Source organism: Macrotis lagotis, chromosome 1, assembly GCF_037893015.1.
Source record: "Macrotis lagotis isolate mMagLag1 chromosome 1, bilby.v1.9.chrom.fasta, whole genome shotgun sequence".
In the NCBI taxonomy this organism is placed as follows: Eukaryota; Metazoa; Chordata; class Mammalia; order Peramelemorphia; family Peramelidae; genus Macrotis; species Macrotis lagotis.
In genome coordinates this window covers 39,423,687-39,443,907 of record NC_133658.1, presented here as the reverse complement: position 1 = coordinate 39,443,907, position 20,221 = coordinate 39,423,687, and the positions used below count along the sequence as shown (strand labels likewise).

Sequence of the window (20,221 nt, the reverse complement as noted above, 5' to 3'; positions counted from 1 at the left end):
TTTCAAAGTAAAACTAAGGTGGAACCTTCTATGCCCAACCCATTTCCTCCCATTGCTGTTGGCATAGCCCTTCCCACCCAGTCACCTCTTCAACATTCTTTGGCATCATTGTAGCTCTCTCCACCCAAGCTACAGAACCACCCAGATCTTCAACTAAATAAAAGGCCAATCAGCTCCAGAAAATCTCATTGAAACTTAATAAACTATCACAGCCCAGGAGTTCAGGAAATTTGGAGAGAGAGCGGTTGAACCAGGTACTCTTTGATCCTCCAGGCAGCTGAAAGCCAGGTCTCTGGATCTTTCTCTCCTTGCTGTAACTTGGGTTCCAGGGATGGGTATGGATATGAGACCAAATATTTCTATTACCTGGATCTTTTGGTTTTTGCTATAGGGCTCGTTATGGTCTGTGAAGTAATCAAACGCCTTCCATGCTCCCTTAGAGTAGAAACTGATGGCTGATGAACCAGATTCAGTGTGGAAATTCTTTATTTTTCATTTTTTTCTATTACATGTAAAGATAGCTTTCACATTCATTGTTCTGTAGGATTTTTTTATAGGATTTCTCATTCCACATTTTTTTACCTGCCTCCCTTTTCTCTTCCTTTTCCTTGAAAGTGAGTACTGTGAAATAGGTTATATATATATATATATATATATATATATATATATATATATATATATATACAGCTATGTTAAACATGTTTCCATGTTAGCCATGTTGTGAAAGAAGAATCAGAACAAAATGGGGGGGGGATCATGAGGAAGAAAAAATAAAACAAATTTTGAAAAGTGAAAATAGAATGCTTTGATTTGCATTCAGAGTCCAAAATTCTTTCTTTGTATATGGTTGGCATTCTTCATCAGTGTAGATTCTTTCCCAAATGGGAAACCTGCCACATTGGTGAATACTCCCATTTGAATGGGCGTATATTCTTGAGGACTTGTCTGCTGGCCCATCTGTTGCTCTAGAGGATACTGGGGAGAGTGGAGGTGATGCCTGTGACCAGGGGGAATTTCTTGCTGAGGAAGCTGAACAGAATGCCCCAGGGGGCCAGGAAAGAGGAGCCATCTGTAAATGTGCAATAACCATGGCCTGCTGACCCATGGCCCAAAAGGTTTCCTTACCTTTTTTTTTTTAGGTTTTTGCAAGGCAAATGGGGTTACGTGGCTTGCCCAAGGCCACACAGCTAGGTAATTAATTATTAAGTGTTTGAGACCAGATTTGAACCCAGGTACTCCTGACTCCAGGGGTGGTGCTTTATCCACTGCGCCACCTAGCCACCCCTAGTTTCCTTACCTTTTCACAGATATGTGTTACAGAAGAGGGATGAGCCAGGAGTCAAGAAGACCCAAGTTCAAATCTCACCTCAAAAATTCTTAGATATTTTATTTGAGTGTGTCACTTAAAAAATCTCTGCCTTAATTTCTTCAAATGTAAATGAGGATGTTAACCACATGTGCCTTCAAGGTTGTTATAATTATCAAATGAAATAATATTTGTAAAAGGCTTTGTACAGAAAAATTTGTACAGTGCTTAGCTTGGCAGATAGTAGGAGGGAAAGAGAGAACAAGGATTAAATACTGATTAAGTTCTGTCTATTAAGGTCCTTCAGAAATGCATGTTTCCTTCCTTTCTCACTGACATCTCTGGATAAAGGTGCTGTAAAGTTAGGTATGGGTTTGTCCCTGAAGAAAGCCCTATAAATCCACTATGTTTACTGTATCTTTACAGGACCACAGAGATCTATCATGAGTACAAGTGACCTGAATATACACAAGAACGGTGAGCAGACAATATGGCAGACAATGTTGGCCCTCAGACCTGTCAGAATGAGCTGTGTAAGCAATGTAGAGCCCTGGTTCTAAAGTTGGAAATCTGGGTTCTAATTCTTCCTCTGATGCTCACTGCATGGTCTTCTTGGGTCAATCATTTCATACCTTTGTGCCTCAGTTTCTTCTTATACTAGTAATAATAATAATAATGCCAGCAACTAGCATTTTTAATGCCAATCAATGCAGTTTGCAAAGCTTATTTCAGACGATTCTCATAAGAATTCTGGGAGGGAGGTGTTATTATTATCTTTATTCTATAATTGAGTAAACTGAAGTGATATTAAGTTAAGTGACTTGCCCAGGGCCACACAACTGGTAAGCATCTGAGATTTAATTTAACCATATGGGTTGCACAATAAGGTCACTATGATCTTTTATAGCATTGGATCTATTCTCTATGTCCACCCAGAAGACCTGAAAGCTAAAGGCCTACATTGTTTGACAATGCCCAGTTATGGAGAACCCCAAAGTCATGTATATTTGAACACATGAGAGTTCCCTCAGTTTTATCCAGTGTGTCCCATAATATCTATTTTCACTTATGTCTGTGGCGGAGGCTTTCTTATTCTCATTGGCTGCTGATTTTCTCCCTCTTGAAACTACCCCACATTCAGTTTGTATATATTCTGCATCTTCCTGTATAGATAGTTCTTACTTTTCATAAATTTACTCATATTTGACTTTAAGAATTCTGAAAGGAATTCCCATTCCAAAAACCGCCTATGTTAACCTGACTGTACTGTATCCACTCTCTTTCCCCACTCCTGCCCATTGGTTTGGGTATTCTTTATCTTAAGGGATTCACACTCTCCCTCTCTCTCTCTCTCACCAAGAACAAACTAAAAAGACCTTAAAATTAAACCTTCCAAGAGAAAGAGAAATCCCCCACTGCTGTGGGGTGATGGGGGACTCGACTGGAGATATCATGTATTGAGAAAGAAGACTTTTGCTCTGCTTTGCCCATCTGTCCTCCTGTCTGTCTTCTATCTGGTACTGGAGGTTTGTTTTCTCCAGTCTGTGTCTGTCTGGCCCCTACAAATCCCCTCACTCCCACTCTCTGTTCTTCCTCTAGGTTCTGTCTCTGGACCCTGTGAGTTCCTCCTCCTGCAACCTGTGTTGGTCCCCTCCATTCATGGAGGCAACCCCCTTCCTCCCTCCATCTCTCTCTTTCCCAAGTCCCAGGCAAATTCACTTTACTGCTGCAAAATCCACCCACCTAAAGAGAACTGTCTGCCTGTGTACATGTTACATCCTCTGTTAGAATTTAAGCTGTCTGAGGTCAGGGATGGGGCCTATTATAGTGTAGATGTGCTTGATTTATTGATTGATTGAAGTATATCCTGTCTTCTTTGACCTGGAACTAACACTCTAAATTATTATGTTTTTGCTTTCATTACTTTTAAGGTTTAAAGACACCAGAAATACATTATGGTGAGACATAACTGTGCCCCCTCCCATTCCCCCCGTGCATGATGGTCTGGGTTCCCTGAGTGGGGTAGGGAAGTGTCCTAAGCTCATGTAGTTCCCTGATGACACTAAGTCATCTACCAATGATCATCTGTCCATTTCTATTATCTTATACTCTCCTCTGATTCATTACCCCCTTGACATTTATTGTAGGTCAATTTGGTCTTGGAAAAATTCCTTATGTGGCATGGGCCCTTTAAGGAATGTATGCAACATCATCAGCCCAGAAAAAATCTTTTTAAAATCTTAACAATATTTCATTTTTCCCAGTTATATGTGGTTTTTTCAATAGTAATTTTTGTAAATTTTTTCCCCTTCCCCCAATCCTTCCCTCCCCAATATAACAAGCAATCTGATACAGGTTGTACAGGTATAATTATGTTAAACATATTGCCATATTACTCATGGTGTGACAGAAAAATCAGAACAAAAAAGAAAAAACCCTACAAAGGAAAAAATATAAAAAGTGAACAAGATTATGCTTCAATCTTCATTGAGACTCCATAGTTCTTACTCTGGAAGTGGATGCTATTTTCTATCACAAGTCTAGAACTGTCTTGGATCACTGGATTGATTAGAAGAGCTATGCTTATCATAGTTGAGCATCACATAATGTTACTCTTATTGTGTGCAATGCTCTTTCGGTTCTGCCCACTTCATTCAGGGTCAGTTCATGTAAGCTTTTCCAATTTTTCTGAAATCTACCTACACATCATTTCTTATGCTTAATAGTACTCCATTACCTTCATATATACCAGAACTTGTTTAGTCATTCCCTTACAGATGGAAATCATCTTTCAAATTCTTTGCCACCACAGAAAGAATTGACATAAATTGACATAAATATTTCTGGATTCTCCCCGCCCCCCTTTCAATGATCTTTTTGTGATACAGATCTCTTTGAGCTATCCCTGGATCAAAGGGTATTCCTAGTTTTATAGACCTTAGAAAATAGTTTCAAACCCAGAACAATCTATCCCTTGGAACACACATCTTCATCTTCCCAACCTTTAGAACTTCCCTGATCTCAGATTATGATACTGGGTGAGGGGACGGTCAGGAGCACATGACTTCCTCCCTCTGTAGTTCCAGGGGAGTCATAAGAATTTTTTTAAAAAGCTATATTGATGCTCAGCTCCTATTTTGTTTATTTTCTTTAGAAGCAGAATGAACCTTGCATTAGAAAGAGTAGAGTAAAATGGTTCATTGGGAAAGGAAAGCCAAGACAAAGAGATATTAATATAGCTACTCTTGAATTTAAGTTACCTGCTCCAAATGATCTATCTCTAGGCAGTTTTAATCTTCATGAATTGGTTACACTTGCATTTTATCTATTTTTATTTAGGTGTTGCAAAACAGGCTGTGGAGATGGGAATTCATGACATTCATCAGCAGATATGGGTCCTTCAGGAGAAGAGCCTCATAGCAACTCCCCATAATGGAGATGTGATCCCAGGTGAGTGACACCTCTTCTGAGGTCCTTTGAATGGCACCTTAATTCTCATTGTCCATCAAGAAAGGTTCCCAGAGACTTGGATAACTTGGTTAGTTATTGTGTTCCAGACCTCATATCTATAAATGTTGTGTGTGTGTGTGTGTGTGTGTGTGTGTGTGTGTGAGAGAGAGAGAGAGAGAAAGAGACAGACAGACAGACAGACAGACAGATAAGGAAATGAAAGAGAGAGAGAGAATCTAAGTCAGACAAAAGGCAGAGGAAGAGAGGCAGTATGACAGAGACAGAAAGAAATAGAGAAAGAGACAGGCAGATGACTTTGTCTTTACTATAGTCAAAGAATACTTTTTTGAGGAGAATAGAAAGGGGGAAGAAAGAAACAATGCATTGGGGGGATGGGAGAGTTCAAATTGAATGACTGAAAGCTGTTAGTCCAAAGACAGAACTGTGGTAGGGTTCCAATGCCAGAGACAGAGTGGGAAAAGGATGAGAAGGGAGGGTGAAAGAGGAAGGAAAAGAAGAAGAAAGGAAAGAAGATGATAGCAACCTCTCCCCCCTCCCCAACCCCAATAGAAATTGTGGGGTTTCTGTAGCATTTGATCATAATCCCTCATCCCCCTGTCTCTTTCACTCCAGAACCAATGAACTTTCCACTGTCCCAATGAAAGATAATAGAAAGCACTTTGGAATCTTCCTCATTATTCGCACAATATCCCTTTAAAGGATGCAGGTCAAGGATTGCTATCTCATTTTTCAGTGGAGGAAATTGAGCCCAGCAGAGCTAAATAATATATGTAAAATCACCAAATGAGAAGGTGGTTGAGCTGGGAATGAAGTTCAATTCTCCTGCCTCGAAGGAGGATCAACCAAGGGTTAATTTGGGCTTCTTGACTCCTTGTGAAGTCATCAGGTGCATTTAGCTGGGAATCTATGAGTTTCCAGATCTGGGTCTGGTTTTCCTTAGAGGTTAGTGCTTTTCTTGCTCTCTTCTTGTATAGGTGAACAATCTTGGGGGATCTAAGGCTGACATGTTTAGATAGTTTTCTTAGAGGAGAGAACTGGGAGTGGAGGAAGAGTCAGCATTGACCAATTTCGTTTTTTCTCACTGCTCTAGCCATCTTGAGACTCTGTGGAGATGAGAACTAAGATGCAAGGACACATTGTTGAGTCAGGTCCTCTTACCGCTGGGGGAGGTAGAAGATTAGGGAACATGAGGAGCAGGCTACTAGTGACTGATCTGCTGGAAATGATAGAGTCAGGGCTACGCAGAGGGAGATGGCCTGGGAATCCAGGCCATCCTCCTTAGTTTCTATGGTCTGGATAGAAGGGCCTCAAAAGAGCCCTATTCCATCTCCATCTGCTAGAAATGGATCCTAGGTCTCTAGTCTTTTTCTGGGACTAATGTGTCAATTCATCCAATCTCCTTTATTTTTCTAGTAACACTTGCCATACAATCATGCAGAAATGAAGACTCCCTCGAGAAAAACAAAGGGAATCCTATTTATATAGGAATAAAGGATCAAAACCTCTGTCTGTACTGTGAAAAGAATCAAGAACATGCCATATTAAAGCTGGAGGTGAGTTTCATTGAATCATAGAATTCCCATTGGAATGGGAAGCCATATTGGTGATTGCTTATTTGAAACAATATGAAAGTATCTCTTCCATAACATTCCTGACCACCTTCCTCTTGAAGACCTCCAATGATAGATAACTCAATATCTTTGGAAGCAGTTCATTATAATATAGACAACTGGACTTGTTAGGAAGTTTCTTTTTTATATTCAGTTTTCATCTACCTCTTACTTACTCACTGTGTTCTTTCCTTGGGCACCAAATACGTGTTTCATTGGTTTTTTTTGGTATATGATAACCCTTCACAAACTCAGAGAGAGTTATTTCATTCTTGCTAAGTCTAGTTTCCATTTAAACAGTTCAGTTTAGGGGCAACTAGGTGGCACAGGGCATAGAACACAGGTCGTGGATTCAGGAAGACGTGAGTCCAAATCTGGTTTCAGACAACTTACTACCTGTATAACCCTGAGGAAGGCATTTAACCCGGATTGACTCAAAAGATCATTTTAAAAGTTCCATTTATTCTTCCTTCAGGTAATCTTATCTATGTCATCCTTGAAGACCTTTCAAAAATATAGGAGTTATGCTTTGGACAAATTCTGACTGATCTTCTCAAATACCATGCATTTCTTTCTTTTTTTTTTAAATTATATTTTTTCAATGAACAAATATTTATTTTCTCTCCCTCCTATATCTCCTTTCCATTTTGTGAAAATTGTAAAGTTTATATTGTTTCATGTTTTGGCTTGATATTATTTTTATAGTTTGATATTTTCATAACGATTGGGCTCCAATATGGAATCCTTTAGGATAAGCGATCCCAGTGGCAAAAGAAGTAAATATATAGGCAAAACAAACAGCTTGCATGTTTCCAGTATCAACCCTGTGTTACATGGATGATGCTTTTTGATTACATGAACGACTGAAGGTACCTTGAGTCATGCTCCCTCTGCTGTCTTAGTTCATGTAAGATTCTATCAGTTTGTGGTCCTGATAAAGACCAAGCTTTATCCAAACCTACTATCAATGATGGATTCTGAAAATTGTTCTATCTCACCTGAATCTGACGATGCCTCCTCCTACATTGGGCCCCTCCTATTTTGGGGTATGTAACCTTGTGCCCAGAACACCATCTTTTGGGCATGCTTTGTCCCTGACATGTCTCCCTCTTCCTTAAACTTCATCTGTGGATAATTTACATTAGCCATGTCCAAAAATATGTCTCATTCAGCATCAAACTTAATACTCTATGTTGTTCTATTAATACATATAGAGGTAGGCAGAGTATTTGATAACTAGTTATGAGTCAAGCATTTGACTTTAAAGAAAGAAATTGTACCTACGCCCAAGTTTGGTCTCATTTAAGCAATTAAAGATTTATTCATTTGGAAGAAGCTTGTATGAATATGCCTCAAAGGACCGTATGTCATTCAGTAATCAAAATACAAGGAGTCAGGGGATCAAATCAAACAGAGGGGGACCAAGGAAAAAGACTCAGAACCCAGGATCCATGTCTGGTCAAGAAAATGTAAGTGGAGCAAGGTTCCTTCAAGACCCTCTTTAGCTGAAGCACAGAGGCTAAGAAAGAAGACATAAATCAACTTATTAATACATAAAGTTGGTTCGATATGACCTGTTCTTAGAATAGGATCTTGTAAGAAATAATTTCATTAATTGTTTTCTTATCCATAGTGTCTAACGGATAATAGGTGCTTAATAAATTCTTATGAGTGATTGAGCATACCCTGCTAGTTTCTTTACACACTGTTTCCTTTTCTAGATCTTTACCAATTGTCCCTTTGATCATGTGATCTAAACTTTTTGCCAGAAATCAGATTCAAGATCATTGTTGTAAAGATGGAAAATCCTCTATTTTTTGTAAATCAACAAAATATTTATCCCACTCCAGTTGTACAGTATTTCTTCAAATCTCCAAATTCTTACAAAGAATATGGATAATAATTCAGTAGTAATGTCTGCCAGTGATCATAATACAATTATGATGTATAATGACATCATAATATAATTCATCTGGAAGTGTTTGCTTGAACTCATCAAAGGCAACCAGGCAGTCGACCTCCCTTTTTCTTTCAGGTAGGCCATTTTTCCTTTTTTTCTTTCTAAATCAAAATTTATTCTCTGTTTAAAAAAAAATCAGGCAAAAAAAAAAAAGGGTAGTTCTCCCTTCTGTGCAACAGTGATCATTTTCCTATCCCTTTCAAATATTGGTTTTCTTCCTTCTTTCATCCTCCATGTGCTCTCAGTATGAAACTCAATTTCAATTTTTCTTGTCCTAGTGATTTTAACCTTTCATTCTGCACAGCAGTGCTTCTCATGTCTTTTGTTTTATCTTCCATTACCCTCTTTGGCCCTTTTTTTATTTTCTGTTTTATCAGTTGGTTGATTGATCCCAGGTCAATTAATAGGGTCTAGAAGGTACATTTTCTTTCATCAATTTCTCCTTTTCTTCCTCCTTGTATCTCTTTGTGTTATCATGATGCCATTCGGGAGAGCATCCCATCCTTCTTGGATTCCATGGAATCCCATTTGTCCTTTCTCTGAACCTTTTGTAATCCATTTTCTCCAAATCTAGGATGCAAACCAGTTTTTCTGTCTCAAATTTCAAGACGGACATAATGTTCTCCTAAATTTGTCATTAATCCTGTTTTTAATAACTAGCAAATCACTGTTTATTTGTGAGAATTATATACAGAACGACTATTACCTCACTGCTTCCTCTACATTTGGAAGAGTGAGACTGTTTTTAAAGCAAGATAAGGAAGATTAGTTATTCTGCCTCTGGTAGAGGAAGTACTCAGCAGAATTTTTGATAGTTGAGATTAGATATCACTAATTAGCTAATCCACCTCTCTTTTCTCTTTTTCATTCTGAGATCCATCTCCTTGGAAGGGAATTATTCTTTTCCCCAAGATCTGGGATCTCAATAACTTGGGTCTTCCCTCTAGTGAGGTGAACCATAGGTTATTTATGCCTACCTTCTTTGATGAACTCTATTCCATGCCCCCCCCCCAATAGTCTTCATGGATGAACAAAGTTTTCCTCTCATTCTTTGACTTTCCTTCCCCCATTATTCCCACTAAGAGGCTTTTTCTTCCTCTTCCTCAGGATAAGAACGTAATGGACCTGTACAATTCAGATAAGGCACAGAAACCTTTTGTCTTTTACCATAAGAAGACTGGTAGCACCTCTACCTTCGAGTCAGCTGCCTGTCCTGGCTGGTTCATCTGCACCTCAAATAATATGGGAGAGCCTGTCAAGATGACCAAGGAGTTGGGGAATCAAAATAACACAGACTTTTATTTAAGGAATAATGGGTAGCCTCTTCTGGGGTGAGAAACCTCAGTTCAGGGATAGACCCACACAATTTGCCCAACTTTTCCAATTCCAAAAACCCTTTTACGTAATGTTAATTTATCTTCATCCTTAAACATCATTGACTTTGGCAAGGTTGGTATTATTAACTCCATTTTTGAAGAATCCCTTAGCTAGACAAGGTTGCTGTTACCATTGCTATTTTACAGATGAGAAAAATGAGGTCAGTGAGGCATGTGATTGTCTAAAGTCTCATAGTTCAACCAGGCCTCTTGCCCCCTAGTTCATAGATCTTTAAACCCTTTACATCTTGAGCAGCCCTTCCTCTTCTCATGACTTGTCATGAGCTCTCTTTTTCCTGTCTTTTTCAAAACCTTACTCCTTCCAGGATTCTAGATTCTTCCTTGAGCTTTTTGCTGCTGAACCTGGAGCCCATTCTCACAGTTGAGACTCCTGGACCCTCCTAGATTCATGTCTATTTTCCCCTGTAGTGTGCAGAAGTAGTATTAGGAATATTTCTCTCATCTTGGTATTTTCTCCTGCTACCTTGGTCCTGGCATCTATTCCAGTAGAATTCTCTGTGGAGCAAAGAGGCCATGGACTTGCTCCTCCATCTCCCAAAACAAATTCACTTTGGCACCAACTCTCATGTTGATTTTCATGTTCCGTGAACTGTGATTATAGAATTATAGGTTTAGATTTCTAAGTAACTTTAGAGGTCATTTAGTTTAGTGCCTGCCAGACAGCAAACTGCCACTAAATCAGATGAAAATGTAACTGGGAAATGTTTAATAAATAAAAGTATAATACAATATTTTTGTTCAGTCAGTGTCTGATTCTTAATGACCCCATTTGGGGTTTTCTAGGCAAAGATACTTGAATGGTTTGCTTCTCTAATTTAGTTTACAGATGAGAAAACTGAGACAAACAGAAGTGACTTGCCCAAGGTTACACAGTTAATAAATGTCTATGGACAGATTAGAACCCAGGAAGATGAGTCTTCCTGACTGTAGGTCTTGCATTTTATCCACTGGACTCCCTAACTGTATCTTTTTTTTGTTTATACCTCTATTTGTATATTATTTTGGAATTAGGTTATAAGTTTCTTTTGTCCCAACCTATTTTCCATCTTATATTTTACATTTCCAACACCTAACATACCTAACACATGAATTGTAGTAGCCCTTTCTTTAATATCATTGTCATTATGGTCATAATGATGAGTACCTGAATCTTTTAGCATTTCTCTTCCTAAACTCTCCCACAAAGCCTGTTTCATTCTAAGTGTATACTGGATGCACCCAGAAGAATTTCAAGTAACAGGGCCCTCCTTGGAGAGAGAGAGACAAACATTAGACTGGAATTCTTGGTAGATGATTAGTCTGTTTTCATGTAGAAATACCCTAAAAAAATCTTTATTAGTCCTCTTTTACTGTTAGGGATTTTCCTTTTGTGATTTTATCTTACTTCCATTCCTTTATCTTTTATGAGCAGTGAGTTTATATATTTTTTTCTTTATTAGACTCTAAAGTCCTTGATGGCAGAGATCATGTTGTAGCCTTTACAGCATTAGCATGGTACCCAATATTTAGTAAGTTTAATAAAAGCTTGTTCCTGACTGACTCACTAAAAATTCCCTATAATAATGAAATCAAAAGGGTGGTTCAACAAAACTGTATGCAGTTTGGGTCAAGCAAAATAAGTTTATCTATATAATGTGTATTTACATAATGAATGAAAAATATTAATCTCTTATGATATGCAGAATACTGTACTAAATAGACTGAGCTTCCATATCTCTTCCACAATTGGCTTATAAGCCAATGGACAGACAATTATTTACCAGATTTCACTCTAATGGACATAGAAAAATTCCCTGGGCTGGTTCACCCATCCATAGCCAATCAAGTAGCCCCTCCATGCAGGGATTCACAACTGTTATTACTATAATTAGTGTGGAGTCTATTTGGTCTAGATAATTGGAGTTCAGAAATCGTGAACCTCCTAGGTAGCTGGGATTACAGATCTGCACCATTACACCTGGCTTTCTATTTGTTTTTTGTTTTTTGTTTTAGGTTTTGCAAGGTAATGGGGTTAAGTGGCTTGCCCAAGGCCACACAGCTAGGTCATTATTAAGTGTCTGAGGCCGGATTTGAACTCAGGTCCTCCTGACTCCAAGGCTGGTGCTCTATCCACTGTGCCACCTAGCTGCCCCTCTATTTGGTTTTTAAAGTCCTTCATAAAACCTGACCTTATCTAAATGTTAGAGTGGGTATAGACTAGAGCGAGAAGATAATTTTGGATCTGAATAGGTTGAGTCAAGGAGATCAATAACTTCCCTACTCGCTCTCATACAATCCTTTATTAAATAGAAACAAACACTAAACATAATCATAGAAACATTTAGCAAGAATATACGGAATTTTTAAAATGATTTTGGAGTTTTAAGTTCACTCCCTCCCTTCTCTTCCCCCTTGTAAGAAGGCAAGCTTTTTGATATAGATCATCTATTTATACTTATGCAAAATACATTTCCCTATTAGCTATGCTGCAAAAAGAGCAAACAGACCATAAAAATAAGCAAGAAAAATAAACAGTATACTTTAATCTGCATTGAGATTCCATCAGTTCTTTCTCTAGAGGTAGAGAGTATTTCTCATCATGTGTCCTTTGGAATTGTCTTGGATCACTGTATTGTTAAAAAATAGTTAAACCGGGCAGCTAGGTGGCACAGTGGATAGAGCACAAGCCCTGGAGTCAGGAGTACCTGAGTTCAAATATGGCCTCAGACATTTAATAATGACCTAGCTGTGTGGCCCTGGGCAAGCCACTTAACCCCATTGCCTTGCAAAAAACCTAAAAAACCCCTTAAAAATAGTTAAATCATTCACAGTTGATCAATATTACTGTTATACTATACGGTATTCTCTTGGTTCTGCTCACTTCACTCTATATCAGTCCATGTAAGTTTTTCCAGGTTTTTCTGAAGACTTCTTGCTTATCATTTCTTATAGCACAGTATTCCATCTCAATCATACACCACAGCTTATTCAGTCAATTCCCTACTGAAGGACATTCTCTCAGTTTCCAAGTTCTTGAGACCACACAAGGAGCTGCTATAAATATTTTTGGACATATAGATTGTTTTATTTTCTGCTCTTTGGGATACATACATAATAAGTGAACTTACTTGATCAAATGGGATACATATGGGCATAGTGCCAAATTTCTCTCCAAAATGGTTGAATCAGTATACGACTCCATCTACTTTTCACTGGTGACCCAATTTTTCCACATCTCCAATATTTAATTTTTTCCTTTTCTGTTATATTAGTAAAAAACCTGATAGGTGTGAGGAGGTTCCTCAAAATTGTTTCAATGTGCATTTCTCTAATCAATAATGATTTAAAACATTTTTTTGTTTGACTCAAATATCTTTGATTTTTTCATCTGAAAACTTCCTATTCATATCCTTTGACCATTAATCCTTTTGGAAATTATGCTTATTCTTAAAAATCTGGTGCAGGAACTAATTGAGAAATGAATCCTTTAGCAATAAGATTTCTTGTAAAAATGCCCTCCCCCCTTTCCTACTAGGAAAATATCTCCTTGACAAAAATATCAAGTGTTCAGGAATTTTTCAAAGCAAAACTAAGGAGGAATCTTCAGTCCAATATTGGTGGCAGAATATTCCAGACGGTTCATCTGCTGTCTTATCTGTTGCACTGAAGAATAATGGAGGTGATGACTATACCCAGGCAAGAGGGGAAATCTCTGCTAAGAAAGTTGAGCAGAGTGCCCAGGGATGCCAGGGAAGGTGAACCATCTGTGAATCTGTTTAGCCTAGAAGCCATAACCTGCTAATCCAAGGCCCCAGTGGCTCCCTCACCCTAGCCCAACTATGTGGCACAGTGGAGGGCTGTGCTAGTAGTCAAGAAGACCCTAGCTCAAATCTTCCCTCAAGCAGTTATTAGCTAATTGATCTTGAGTAAATATCTATCTTCCTCAGTTTCCACAACTGAAACATGGGGATGATAACCACTCTTATTTCCAAGGTTGTTATAACAGTCAAATTAGAGAATATTTGTAAAAGAATTAGCAGAGAAATATTTGTAAAGTGCTTAGCCCAGCAGATAGTAGGGGGTGAAGAGAGGTCAAGGAGCAAACATTTATTAACCTCTATTAAGGTTCTTCAGAGAAATTTGTTTCCTCACCAAGAACTCTGAATAGAGGTGCTGAAGTAAAGTTAAGTCTGGGGCTACCCCTGAAGAAAGTCCTACAAATCAATGAACTTTCATCTATCTTTACAGGGGCAGAGAGAATCTTAACATGAATAGAAGAAACAAGGTTCCACCGACAGAAAGTAAGCAGGCAATATGGGGGACAGCATTGGCTCTCAGGCTAGAAGGAAAGAGAAAATTGAGCTGTGTGACAATGGCAAAAACACTGGTTCTGAAGGTTGAAACTGGGTTCTAATTCTTCCCAGATAATCACTGCCTGGGTGTTATAGGGTCAATCATTAATTTCCTCATATAATAACATAATAACCACAGCTAGTATTTATTTAGTGTTGTTTATGTGCTAGGTACTATGGTAAATGAATACAAGTTTGATTTTCATAATTCTGAGGTATGTGCTATTGTCTTTATTTTAGAATTGAGGAAATGGAGGAAAATAGAAGTTAAATCACTTGCCCAGGGTCACACAGCTGGTAAATATCTGAGACCTAATTCAATGTCTTGACAGTGACCACACACACACACACACACACACACACACACCACTGATGTGATATGGGGCTGATTTAAGAGAATCACAGCATGCAGGAATAAGGAGATAACTGCAACTCTCTCCTCACATCAGCAATGTTGTGTTTCTTTTGAGGCATGAGGGAGGACTTTGAGAAGCTGGAAGCAGTCAGGGAGGGACAGGATTTAAGTCCATCTCAAGGGAGGATGGTTTGCAGAAACTGGGGTGCTTTTGGTTGGAGAAAAGAAGACTTTGTGGGTAAATGATAATTCTCTTCAAGTATTTACAGGTTAACCCTGGAGAAAGAAATTAGATTCATTTTATTTTCCCCTGAAGACAAAAAAGAAGAGTAAAGGGTACAATTCAAAAGGAGGTCAATTTAGAATCAATGTCTGGAAAAGGCTTCAACACTTTTGGAGTTGTCTAAAAGTACAATAGGAGACTCTCCTTATATGGGGAGGTTCTCCTCATTAAAAGTTTTTTTTTTTTTGGTTTTGTTTTTAAAAAACAGATAGAGTGAAGGTTTGGGAGTGGGTTAGATTAGAGGGACTCTTAAGTTCCTTCCCGTTTCTGAAAGTCTCCAGTTCTTTCCTTCACAATCACAGCTCTTCAGTCATTGTAGTAGGAATTTAGATGTAGAAAGTGGTCATGCGTACCCTCTGTTGGAAGTTGTATTCCATCAAATTCAGTACAAGTGCTTGCCTGAGAATTGGCAATATTCTGTAAACCAATCCATTAAATCAGCTTTAATCCTCAGTAGTCAATGATATTTGCATTGTAACAATTTTCATTTTGGAGGAAGAGCTCAGCCTAACTTCAAGGGAATGCGTGATATCAATCAACAAGTCTTGGTCCTTCAAGGGAAGACCCTCATAGCCGTTCCTGAGGATGAAAATGTGACCCCAGGTGAGAAGGAAACCTGACTGTATTTTCTCTCTTTCTAAGACAGTCTCAAGTTTTTGATGACTGTCTTTTTATAGTATTCTCCAGGGCAGAGACTTGTAGCTAAAAACATTCCATGGAAGACTTGGATAGTTATTAGGCATAAATAGTGGGAGAAGGGAAAAGTCCTATACCATACAGTGCAAGATGGTAAGGGAGGGGATAGGCTGGCGTTGTTAAACCATGCTCTGCCATGAAGACAGTGACAAAAGAACAGTAGAACAATGCTTAGGGAAGATGACGGTGGGAGGAGAAATTCTGATTGCCTGATCCTTTGTAATCAAGCCTTTGTAATCAAGGGAGGGATCTAATATCAGGGAATTTTTAGGTAATGGGAGGAATGCTGGGATGGAACAAATGACTGAGGCTACTGAGAAAAGAGTTGGGGAGTTTCTTCCATATGGTATTCCTTTATAGAAAAACTAGAGTGACTCAGTGAATAAAGCAATGAACTTGGCATTGAGAAGACTATTGTTAGACTCCTCCCTTAGCTACATTAAGATTGGGTCACCCTGCACACTCATCAAGCATAAATGAGGCTCTTGTATGAATGAGAGGGGTTGGATTTGATGACCTAGAAGTTCTTTTCTAGCTCTATAGCTAGCAGTTTTACTGTAGTAACGTGAACTGGATTCTAAGGCCTCAGAAAGTATGCAGAGAGGACCTAGAGATCTGGAACGTGGAATGTCCCACTCCATATCTAGAAACATTGCCACTTTTGCTTTTGTGGCAAGTAGAGAGATGGCAGTGATTGAGTGATCATTCTTTTATTCTATAATCTTCAAGGAGGCTGTAGGCTAGAATTATATCTTTTAATTAAATATAAGATATTTGGGTTTTTTTTAAAAAATTCTTTGCTCTTGAAGTAAACAATGACATCAGGAAGCTGATACCATGACAAACAAGTGAATTGAATTTAAGTGAGGGGAGTGCTGTGCCAAATCACCAGCCTCACTGTCTCCTTTGGAACCATCTGAATCCTTTGACCAGATATGAATCAGGATGACTGGAAATTGTCTAGGATAAGTGGCAATTAGGGTAAAATGACCGGCCCAAGATCACACAGTAATTGTGAAGTGTTTGAATTCTCATTTGAACTCAGGTCCTCCTGACTCCAGGACCAGTGCTTGATCTATTGCACTACCTAGCTGCCCACATCTAGAAGTACAATGCTTTCGTGGTATTTAGAATCAGTCCTCTATTGCTAGTCACTCTGGGAGTAAGTAGTCTATCGTAGAATAAGAGGGTAACAGTCAACATCATCTCAGTCAGCTTATATCCCTCTTCATAAAATCCTAATTGCATTGCAAATGATCATGCTTAGTGAATAAATAATAATTATTAAAGCAAACAGTAAAACAGTAATTAGGGAAGTAATGCCAATTAGTTTAGGCAGAAGAATGCATTATGAATCATGGGTCTCTGAGATTTGGAAGTGAGGTGAAACCTCAACTTTACCAAGGAACAAACATTCTCATCTAAGAGATCTGTTCTTACTAGTCTTTGGGACTGCAGGTTTAGGGAATTAAAGAATAAATATGTTGGGGTGCTAGGTCCTCCTGAGCATTTCCCATTTACCAAAAAGCACACTCTTAACTCTTGTTCCACCTCTTTGTTTCTCCTTTTCTCTGATTCTCTATCTTAAGTTTTTCACCTAATCAGTAGTCAGATCTCCCTCATGTATTCCTTACACTACATCACAGGATATCTTTCAGGAGACTGCCAAGTCTGTCTAGTTAGGGAGTTACCTGAAAGGAAATAAGAGAAGTCAATTGGCAAGCATGACTGAAATAGCAGTCTGGGAGAGCCCTCTTTTGTAACTTAGAGAGACCTGCCCTCTGGGGTGCTTCCTAGGGGGGCTGTGCTCCAGGGTTCAGGTGCTAGAATTTTTGCCAAGGATTCCAAAGCTCAAAGGACAAATTAAATAAATATGAAGACAAAATCATTGAGCAGATGACCTCTCCATCCATGAATGAGTGGAAGATTCCCTTAGGTCTGTCTAGGCTCTTCACTTTCCTAGGCACTTCCAAATCAATGTACCTAAAGTTCTAGTCCAACTATGTCATTTCCCTGCCCTTTCCTTTAAATGAATATGCCCTTCTCCAACATCCTCTGTCAGAAATGGATTCTGGATCCTCTTATATGCATACATTTTCACCTTGTGTCATCACTGATTCTTGTATTACCAGTCTCATTGAAGATCACACCATGCCGAGATGATTCTCTTGAAAAAGGCAAAGGCGATCCTATTTACCTGGGAATTGCAGACCATAACCTGAGTCTGTGTTGTATAGAGAATGAAGGGCAGCCCGTACTGAAGCTGGAGGTAAGTTTCATAGCACCTCATAGGATTTCTGGATGGGGAAGGATTTCAGAGGTTACCTTGTCCAACCAATATTTCAATTGGAATTTCTTAGAAACTAATTCAAGCTAATATTTGTGGAGGTTCCTGTGAAAACTCTTGGACTCTGATGAGTGAACGTTTGCCTTATCTTATTCAGTAAGAAGCCATCCTGCTATGCCCTGGTCATTTCCAAACCCCAGCTACCCTCCCCATGCTTTTTACCTTTCTTTTATGTCTTGGCTTCATTTGAGTGTAAACTTCTTGAGGGCAAAGACTATCATACTGCTGATATTTGTAACCCCAATTCTTGGAACAGTGTCTGGAACAAGATAATGTCTTAAATAAATTTTTCCTTTCTTCCTCTTTTTTCTTCCTTCCTTTAAATGCCTTTCAAAGTATCTGGTTCCACTTTAGATAACTTCAATCATGAGGTTGTTTTACCTTATATTAATACTGAATCTTTGTTGCAATATTTACATTTTCTTCCTAGACCTGACTTGTGGGGCCAAGTAGTGAATATTTAAATTCTTATTTTACATGAAAGACCATCTGACACTTGAAAAAAAAAAGATAGGTCCTCCATAGAGCTGTTCTCCTTTAAGTTAAACACCTCATTCTTATTTGGCATGATCTTGACATCTTTCATTATCCTAGCCTCCTTCCCCTGGACACTCTCCAGTTTTAAAATTCTTACTGAAATACAGTGCACACAATCAAATGAATGAAAACAGTAATAGTATTTACTATGAGAGTAACACTGTTCTGAGCACTGAAAATGAATATAAAAAAGTCCATGCCTTTGAAGTGATTACATCCAAATGAGGAAGATACTCCATATAAAAGGAGGGGTAGCCAGCAAGGGGAGTTGGGGTCTGGGAAGTCACAGGTGTGAGTTCAACAATATCAACTGATAAGCTCTTTCAGAGGCAATGATCATGGCTAATCATAGCTTGCATTTATCTCCCACTTTAAGGTTTGCTAAGTACTTAATAGATGTTTTCTCATTGGATCCTCACAACAACCCTGTGAGGTAGGTGCTATTATTATCAGCATTTATAGATTTGAAAATTGAAGCAACCAGAGGTGAAGTTATTCGCCTAGTGTCACATAGTGAACAAGCATCTGAAGCAAGATTTGAATTCACATCTTCCTGAACCAAGTTCAGCAGAATTTAGCTGCTCACGGCAAGGATAATGTAATGAACATTCTCAGGGGAAGAAGTAGCAGAAAAAAAAATTAATCCAATGCAACTTTTGGCTGCATTAAAAGGAATAATTTCCAGGAAGAGCTGGATGATTCTCATGTTCCACTTCATCTGGAGTATTGTATTCAAGTGGGCACCAGAATTTAAAAAGGACATTGATAAAATGGAGAGTGCCCAGAGGAGAGCAACCAAGATGGTAGAAGGTCTTGAATTCTTATCATTTGGGGATTGGTTGAAGGAAACTGTTATGCTTAATCTGGAGAAGAAAAGACTTGGAGATGGGAAGGACATAATATCTCCCTTCAAATATTTAAAGGACTATATCAGGAAAAGGGGCTTGTGAAATTCCATTTGACCTCAGTGGGAAGAATTGGGATCAGCCAGTAGAAGTTGCAAAGAAACAAATTCAAGCTTGCTATCAGCAAATCCGTCTTAATAGAGTTGTCTCAGAGTGGGATGGAATGTCTTAAGGGGAGATAGATTCTCACTCTTTGGAAATTTTCAAGTAGAGGTTTGATGGCCATTTAGATATATTATAGTTGGGACAGTTTTTGTATATGGGTTGGACTGGATAACCATTGTGCACCCTTCCAATTTTCAAATTCTGTAACTTCATCTTATGAGCTTTTTCTTCTTACTTTTCAGGAAAGGGACCCAATGGAATTATATAAAAGCCCGAAAGCAGAGATACCTTTTGTATTTTACCGAAATGCACCTGGTTTCACTTCTACCTTTGAGTCAGCTGCCTATCCTGGCTGGTTCATCTGTACTTCAGTGGAGAGGGGGAAAACCAACACAAATGACCAAGAATGTGGGAAAATATAATATAGCTTTCTCTTTAGACCTCGTGGCTTGAGCCTGCCTGGGTCAAGTTGCCTCACTTCAAAAATAGCCTGCCCAATGTGGGATTAAATTTGTCCCATCTTCAATAAAAGAGACTAAAGCAGAGCTCTGAGCCAATGGCACTTTATTAAAGAATTCATGGTCCCTCTAATGAAAAGTGGACTTCACATCTTCCTCAGGATTTAATATTCCCTCACCTTCCAGGGTCTGTCTTTTTAAAACCCTGATGTCTTGAAATTCAAGGATGGTTATCACAAATACAGAATCATTCTTTTGGTTGGCATATGATGAATGTCCTAAAATAGATAAAAACAAATATCAGCAGGGTCATGAATTGGGTGAAGCAAGAAAATATCTTCATTAACTAGGTGGTTTGAAGATTTATGGAATACTCTTAAGGTTGGACAAAAGGGATAACTAGGCTATTCATAAAGTTGGGTAAGAAAATACAGTATGGCTATATATCTCTTTCAAAAAT

General features: G+C 38.6%; 1 protein-coding gene across 3 annotated transcripts; it reads left to right on the top strand.

The window, feature by feature from the left end:
- The first annotated feature begins 203 nt into the window (after positions 1-203).
- LOC141496084 (interleukin-36 alpha-like) lies at positions 204-19,848 on the top strand. 3 transcript variants are annotated; one of them, XM_074198214.1, is made up of 8 exons: positions 204-288; positions 1,733-1,783; positions 3,238-3,264; positions 4,646-4,756; positions 6,191-6,330; positions 9,455-9,796; positions 13,972-14,024; positions 15,213-15,227. In XM_074198214.1, exons 2-6 carry the CDS (start codon positions 1,750-1,752, stop codon positions 9,665-9,667), a joined length of 525 nt encoding a protein of 174 aa, XP_074054315.1. In that variant the 5' UTR covers positions 204-288; positions 1,733-1,749; the 3' UTR covers positions 9,668-9,796; positions 13,972-14,024; positions 15,213-15,227. The 3 variants fall into 3 exon arrangements, with proteins under 3 accessions (XP_074054315.1, XP_074054323.1, XP_074054331.1); XM_074198222.1 differs by lacking the exons at positions 204-288; positions 1,733-1,783; positions 3,238-3,264; ... (1 more) ...; positions 6,191-6,330; positions 9,455-9,796 and adding exons at positions 8,361-8,422; positions 17,542-17,678; positions 19,546-19,848 and having other exon boundaries at positions 15,209-15,316; XM_074198230.1 differs by lacking the exons at positions 204-288; positions 1,733-1,783; positions 3,238-3,264; positions 4,646-4,756; positions 6,191-6,330 and adding exons at positions 17,542-17,678; positions 19,546-19,848 and having other exon boundaries at positions 9,698-9,796; positions 15,209-15,316.
- The last annotated feature ends 373 nt before the right edge of the window (positions 19,849-20,221 follow it).

What these genes read in the sequence shown, in the direction of transcription:
- LOC141496084 (XM_074198214.1), top strand. Translation starts at nt 1,750, where the DNA reads ATGAGTACAAGTGACCTGAATATACACAAGAACG. An exon ending in CCTGAATATACACAAGAACG is followed by an intron (nt 1,784 to 3,237) that starts GTGAGCAGACAA and finishes ATTACTTTTAAG; the next exon opens with GTTTAAAGACACCAGAAATA. An exon ending in ATGCCATATTAAAGCTGGAG is followed by an intron (nt 6,331 to 9,454) that starts GTGAGTTTCATT and finishes CCTCTTCCTCAG; the next exon opens with GATAAGAACGTAATGGACCT.